Source organism: Palaemon carinicauda, chromosome 14 (genome assembly GCF_036898095.1).
Source record: "Palaemon carinicauda isolate YSFRI2023 chromosome 14, ASM3689809v2, whole genome shotgun sequence".
NCBI lineage: Eukaryota > Metazoa > Arthropoda > Malacostraca > Decapoda > Palaemonidae > Palaemon > Palaemon carinicauda.
Window position 1 is genome coordinate 12,101,564 of NC_090738.1, and position 7,967 is coordinate 12,109,530.

At 34.9% G+C, this 7,967-nt stretch overlaps 1 protein-coding gene across 4 annotated transcripts in view; it reads left to right on the plus strand.

Moving 5' to 3' along the window:
* LOC137653421 (uncharacterized) overlaps window positions 1-4,783 on the plus strand; it is a 23,804-nt gene extending 19,021 nt beyond the window's left edge. For all 4 annotated transcript variants that reach the window (XM_068386792.1, XM_068386791.1, XM_068386793.1 and 1 more), the window contains 2 exons: window positions 1,675-1,736; window positions 2,444-4,783. In XM_068386792.1, coding sequence (XP_068242893.1) covers window positions 1,675-1,736; window positions 2,444-2,951 — 570 coding nt within the window. In that variant the 3' untranslated portion in view covers window positions 2,952-4,783. The remainder of the gene's footprint in view (window positions 1-1,674; window positions 1,737-2,443) is intronic.
* Window positions 4,784-7,967: the final 3,184 nt, after the last annotated feature.

The following is a 7,967-nucleotide window of genomic DNA, read 5'->3' on the forward strand; positions in this document are numbered from 1 at the left end:
ATGAAATAGACAACAAATACTTCGTATTTTAATGGAACTTTGAATCCTATGTGGTCAGTTTTTTGGTCACTTTAGGCAAGTCATATTTAAAAATAAAATTATAGAAAATAATTGATGGTAAACAATTCAAAGCTGCGGTTTACAATTTGCTCATGTTTGGGAAATGTATAGTTTCCGGGATATTTCTCTGGTTGAATTCAGTAATAGAGAGTTATTGGGTCCTTTGACTGGCCATGCAGTATAACCTTGAATCCCTCTCCCTGGTTACGGCTCACTTTGCCTTTCCCTACACGTAGTGTACATCGAATAGTCGGGCCTATTCTTTCCATATTTTACTCTGTCCTTATGCACCTGACAACACAGATTATCAAACAATTCTTCTGTGCTCAAGCGGTTAACTACTGTACTGTAATTGTTCAGTGGCTACTTTCCTCTTGGTAAAGGTTGAAGAGACTCTTTAGCTATGGTAAGCATCTCCTCTAGGAAAAGTACACTTCAAAATCAAAGCATTGTTTTTTAGTCTTGGGTAGTGCCATAGCCTCTGATCCATGGCCTTCCGCTGTCTTAGATTAGAGTTCTCTTGCTTGAGGGTACACTCGGGCAGGCTGCTCTATCTTATTTCTCTTCGTCTTGGCTTTTCTAAGTTTTTATTATAGTTTATATGAAAGATCTAATTCAATGTTGTTACTGTTCTTAAAATATTTTATTTTGATTGTCTATTACTTCTCTTATAGTTTATTTCTTTCCCTCACTTTGTTGTTTCCCTGTTGGAGCCCTTGGGCTTATAGATTCTTGCTTTTCCAATTAGGGTTATAGCTTAGCTTGTAATAATGATATACTGTAGATGGCTTTTGATTGGTTAATTATTTGGTAGGAGTTAAATCAAATGATAGCCTTAGGCATGTTTAAAATCCTTTTGAGACTGCAAGTTTATGTTGTTTGTTCTTTATACTTATACTTTTGTGTTTGGTCCAAATAAATTAATTCTTATTCAGATCGTTGGATATCGTATCTTACATTGTATCAGTGGCATATTCAATAGGCATTTAAAAATTACCGTTACATTGTTTTTTTTTTTTCAGGATTGGCATCATATGTGAATAACATTCAACAAACGTTCTCCATATTACTATATTATGATGTATATACAATTAAATAAATTGTAAGAATTATAAATGCATGTTTCTTAATATAAGAAAAAAAAAGGTAGAATAATGAACATGGATCGAAACGTTAGAAAAATTATATATATATATATATATATATATATATATATATATATATATATATATATATATATATAGTGTGTGTGTGTGTGTGTGTATTCTAAGGCAAAGTGCTGTTTCTCAAAATCTGCAAATAACTTAATTCCATATGTCTTCGTTTCTATTGGAGAGAGAGAGAGAGAGAGAGAGAGAGAGAGAGAGAGAGAGAGAGAGAGAGAGAGAGAGATAAGCAATTAGTGTTTCATCTGTTCGTATTAAGTTCTTCCAGATTTCGATGTCTGTTACCATTGCTAAAAGTTTAATCTGAGTCTTTAAACATAGCACGGGCTCTTGCTCCATACGCTGTATGTCTGTTATTCAAAGGTTATTGTTTGTGTATTTTCAAAAAATTGTCACTTCCCGCTTCAGAGGAAAATCTTGTTTAAAGTTTTTGTTCTTTGTTCCACAGATGTCAAAGGAGTTCTACACACCAACTTTTGATTCCCGATCCAATATGAGTGAATTTGACTAGTAAGTAGCAATAATATTATAATTCTCTCTCTCTCTCTCTCTCTCTCTCTCTCTCTCTCTCTCTCTCTCTCTCTCTCTCTCTCTCTCTCTCTCTCTCTCTCTCTCTCATGAAATTATACGGCCTCATGACAGAGCATCTTTCTGTTTGTTTCTCTTTCCCACTTCTCGCTCTCACTCTGGTTTCTAAATAGATACTCTTATACCTCGCTATGGCCTCTTATTTACTTCATAGTATCTTTAGCTGTCTCTTATTGTTGTTTTACATTCAACAATTTTGTGCCATTCTCATCTTATTTCATGTCTCTCTCTCTCTCTCTCTCTCTCTCTCTCTCTCTCTCTCTCTCTCTCTCTCTCTCTCTCTCTCTCTCTCTCTCTTGAAATTACTTGAACTTATGACAGCGCAGCTTTCTGTTTTTTTCTCATTCCCCGTCCTTGCTCTCTCACTCTGGATTCTAAATAGATACTCTTATCCCTTGGTATGACGTCTTATTTAGTGAATAGTATCTTTAGCCGTGTCTCACGGTTGTTTTAGATTAGATAGTTTTGTACCATCTTATTTCATATATTCTCTCTCTCTCTCTTTCTCTCTCTCTCTCTCTCTCTCTCTCTCTCTCTCTCTCTCTCTCATTCTCTTGTTAATAGATAGATAGTAAGATATAAAATTCGGGGTTTGTATTTGTATAAAATATTCTTTTTGTTCGTTACAGTAATCCAAATGACCTGGGTGATGAACAGGAGATCTTGACGTTCTCGGATGATCGAAGTGACGCTCATCAAAATTACATGCTCGGGCCAAGTCCGGATGAAATTTCGCTGCATGGGAGTAGGCAGCATCCATCGACGCATTTACCACAGTATAATGTAAACCACCCACGTCCGATTCCTAGAAGCAACATGGATCCCTCGCAAAACACACCTGTCCAGCCGCAGGCCGCTGACACTTACTCGTACACATCTGGGATTAGCAGCTTCCCCGTCCAACCTGGAGGACTAGGTTTTGCTTCACCAATGGGAAATGGAACGACAGGGTTTGGTCACCCCTCTGCTACTAATCAGTCGCAGCGACCATCCGAGTCGGCGGTAGGTGGCGGTCATTCCAACCAGCAGAGAAATGGAGGACGTCGGCAAGAGGGCAGAAGTCGGAGTGAGAGGCAAGGACGCGAATCCTCCTATCAAGGGGATGGAGCCGTCAAGCATTTCCAAGGTTTTCGGTAATCCATTACGTAATTTTGGAACGCCAAAGAAGTTTTGTTTCTTGTGTGACACTATATTTTCATTTCATTGAATTGCGAAAAATATACATTCGGTGCCAATAGATTACACTAACATGAAATAGGGAGAATTACACTTTTTCGGTTATCTAAAATATTCCAGCTATTATTCTTTGCAACGGTAAATCTCAGTAGCTATTTTGACGCAAGGCAAGTCACTGACGGTTGAAATTGATGTTAAGTTAAATAAAAATGAATCTGTTACGTACTGGCTTCGATCTATCTAATCATTATAATTTTTGTCCCACTCGAATTAAAAACTTATTTGGTGAAAAGCTGCTCTTGGACCTAGACGGGTAGTGGGATAGTCCATGCCATTACCCAAGTCCTAGATAGAGGTAATGTTTGTATGGCTATTTGTTTTTAAAGGTTTTCCAGGATCTTATACTGAAAGAGCATTTCACACGGTGTTTTTAAAGGTTTAACCAGGACCTTATGCTGGAAAGAGCATTTCACACGGTGTTTTTAAAGGTTTAACCAGGACCTTATGCTGGAAAAAGCATTTCACACGGTGTTTTTAAAGGTTTAACCAGGACCTTATGCTGGAAAGAGCATTTCACACGGTGTTTTTAAAGGTTTAACCAGGACCTTATGCTGGAAAGAGCATTTCACACGGTGTTTTTAAAGGTTTAACCAGAACCTTATGCTGGAAAGAGCATTTCACACGGTGTTTTAAAGGTTTAACCAGGACTTTATATTGAATAGGTTTTCCATGACCTTACACTGGTTAGGTTTTCCAGGACCTTATACTGGATAGGTTTTCCATGACCTTACACTGGTTAGGTTTTCCAGGACCTTATACTTGATAGGCTTTCCAGGACCTTATACTGGATAGGTTTTCCAGGAACTTACACTGGTTAGGTTTTCCAGGATCTTATACTGGACAGGTTTTTCAGGACTTTACACTGGTTAGGTTTTCCTGGACCTTATACTGGATAGGTTTTCCAGGACCTTATACTGGAAAGGTTTTCCAGGACCTTATACTGCAAAGGATTTCTAGGACCTTATATTGAAAGAGCATTTCACACGGTGTCTTTAAAGGTTTGACCAGGACCTTATTCAGAAAGAGCATTTCTCACGATGTTTTAAAGATTTTCAAAGACTTACTACCCGGAAAGAGCATTTAACGCAGCTACCTTCTACTTGGGTTGGACAATTCATATCAAAAAGATTTTTGCCGCCACAGGTCCTTTTCTGAACGCAACCCACAATTGAGAAATGGTGAAGTCGCCTCACATTTAGACCTCTTGGTGTCTAAACAGATGATTGAAAGTAGGGGTTTCAAATCCTTTTTAATTTTGTCACTGATGTTATGAAAAAGTCGTTCCCTTGAGACTACGTTAAAGATGAGATCACGTTACTTAACCGAAGTTGTTTCGCTCCTGTCCTATAACGAGAAAAAGCTTTGATATGGAAGCGTTTTACTGTGTTGTGCATAAGTAACTAGTTCATGTCCAGTGCTATCAATATTGTTATTTGCCCCTCAGTCATCTTTCAACTTTAGCATATCGAAGAGGGATTTCAATTGCTATATACATATATGTACTGGTTAACATTCTAGGGGAAAATTTGCAATACGTACCATATTTCCCGTTCATTGCAGCAAGAAATAAAAAAGACAGTGACGCTTAGAAATAATTATTAAGTAGCCTGCGTACGCTCATGATTGGAAGTTTTCCATTTTTCAAACCACTCAACCTGCGTACATAGTTAAGACTGTTATTCATATAAAATAAATTAGTGTTGATTGTGCATATCCATATACAGTATATATATATATATATATATATATATATATATATATATATGTATGTGTATATATATATATATATATATATATATATATATATATATATATATATATATCATATATTTCATAGTGGATTTATTCTGCATATATACAGTATAATACACAATATATATTCATATTCGTTTGTGCTACAGTGTAATATTTGTCCTATTACCAAAGTTTTAAATCAAATTGTTTTATAACTAGAAGTGTGAAGGTTTTATGTTGAAATATTTTCATCCATGATTTGAAAACAAAAAGATTTGCTTTGCAAGATGAAATGATCAATCACGTCTCTTTGCACGGTTTGACGCTACACTTTCCTGCTTTGTTTTGATTTTGCTCAATGTAGAGTACAAAATGCCATATTTGCTTAACGTTTGCTGTGATCATGGCTGTACAAATTTAACCAATCTTCACGAAGTGCCTTACAATTTACCATTTCAAACCACATGGGATTCTCGACCTTAAATATTCAGTTGAAAAAGACTACTCTTTGAAAATGTCGTCTTCATATTGTGACTAACAAAATTATTATCGTGATTTGAAACCTTCCGTTTCCTATTAATGTATAATAAGAATTATGAAAATGTTATAACCTCTCGGAATGTGTTGAGAATGTTATTCATTAAAGTTGAATGTGGTGAATATATTTACTTGGCAATCTTATGGAATATAAGTTGATAAATTCTAAGGTATTTCTCGATTAGATGAGTTTGAGAGAAAACTGTTTTTAAATGTTTATCGCTAGATAATTGGCTTTTATTGAATTATTTTTATTAAATTGATTTTCAAAATGTAGGTTTTAGTTTTGTTTTTAATGAGTATATAAATAGATTAGACTTCTAAATGTTAATTTGGATATAATATATATTATATTTTTAAGCGAAAATTGTAAATTTTAAAATTTCTACTGATATTTATTTTTATTAATGACCCTTTATGCGATATTCATTGTATTTAACCAAATATGATATTCTTTATTAAAATCAATGTTAACCAATTTGTTTTCGGTCATTTTAAATCCTTAGTAAACAAAAACTGCTAACACTGCTACTTGAATGAAATTAGGTATTGATTGGATTACCAAAAAAATAAAAAAAGTATGTAATTCTGAAAAAAAAAATGTATCTATTTCCATGATTGGTATTTTTCTCTACGTAATTTCTTAGGTTACATCTGATTAATTATGATTATGGACGACAACAAGTCAATAGTTAAAAGACAGACATCTAACGACAGAAAACTGGCGGTACCGCACTTCCTTCAGACAAAGTAAAAGGGTAAAAGTGTTATTTAAGAAATGTTGCAGTAGAGAGACTGACTATTGAAAAGATTTTTCTCTTGTGTTTCGTGGGCTACAGGAGCTTACCGTAACAACCCTACTTGTGTGTATCTGAAAGAGTAAACATCGGCACAAGGTGAGTTTTTAACCAAGCGTAGGCCCATTTGATATATTTTTTTTTAACTCCATATGACTTAAAATTTCAGGCGTGCATCGTGATTGCAAATTTACTTTTGAAAAATACATTTAATTGCTTAGATCTATATTTTTCAAAGAAATCTTGTGTCTACCTACCACATTAGAGACAACTAGCGTATACGAGAAACATGATATGCCTAACTATCAGGCGATTATATAAACTTTAGTTTCAAGGAACTGCATTAAAAAGAGTGGCAAAATTTATAGTTCTTTCTAAACTTGGATGGTAGGTATACCTGTATAAACTAAAAACTTGAGATCTTTAAAAGTATATTTTTAATAACAGTAGGGGTCACATTCATTTAAAATCTATCATCTTTTTCTAATGGCTGACCAGCTAAATTACACAGTTAACAACGTCCGGTTATAACATCAGAGGCAAAATTTTGCATTCGTTTACCTGGAATATCGTAGTGATCACAGATGCAATCTGCCAAGCACACCTTATAAAAAATTGTCATTTATGGTAAAGATATTGCATATTAATTGTTCATTACATCTGTTGTACTTTATTTCTTTATTTCCTTCCTTCACTGAGATGCTTTTCCCCCATTGGAGCTCTAGGGCTTGTGGCATCGAGCTTTTCCATGTAGGGTTGTAGCTTACCAATTAATAATAATAATAATAATAATAATAATGATAATAATAATAATAATAATAAATTGGGAGATTTCAAAGAGTTGAAACTGCAAGTTTTAGACCTAGCCGTAATGGATTTTGAAATCTCTTAAACCTAAGAAGATTCCTTTCCTTAGTCCATCCAAGTAGAATCCTCGACCCCTTGTCATGGATGAGTCATATCCGCCTTTTCAAGGTTACTTGCAGTAAAATTTGGAGATCACAAATAAACCGTTGTACGTTCTAGCAAAGCAGTCTCAAAACAATAGATTGATGCTCCCTCTTTTTATAAAAGTAATATGTATCTTCTCGTCAGTCAGTGCTAGTCCATTGCAGGACAAAAGCATCAGGCAAGATCTTCCACTCCCATCTGTTCATGGTCTTCCTATGACAGTCCACACCCGCAAACTTTTTTAGTTCGTACATCCATCGTCTTCACTTCCTTCCCCCTGCTTCTTTTACAATCTCTAGGACCCATTCGGTTATTCTTATTGTCCATCTATTTTTTGCCATTATCATTATGTGTTCTGTCCATATCCATTTCTCTTTCTTATACGTTGTTAGAATATCCTCTACTTTAGTTTGCTCTCGTTTCTTTGTGTTATTACCATCATTATTTTTCCGTAGCTCTTTGAGTAGTAACTAGTTTATGTTTTCAGGCTTTGATATAGCTCCAAGGTTCTGATGCATAAGTCAATTCTGGTAGGACCATCTAATTAAGAACTTTTCTATTTAGAGAAAGTGGCATTTTACTTTTCATAATATCTCTCTGTTGACCAAAAACTCTCCATCCCATGTTATTCCTTCTTTTTATTTCGGTCTCATGTCCTGGGGAAACACTTCCTGTCTGTCTGAAGTACGTACAACATAAGCATTAACAATCTCTAGCGGCTCCTCCATAACCATTATTTGTTGTCTGCATTTTCATTTAAACTTATCTTAGTTTCACGCATACATTTTCTGCCCTACATTTTTGCTTTATTCAAATCCTCTATCTCCTTTTATAATTCTTCCCATGATTTATTAAACTGAACTAAGCCATCTGCAAATTTTCAAGTTGTTAAAGTATT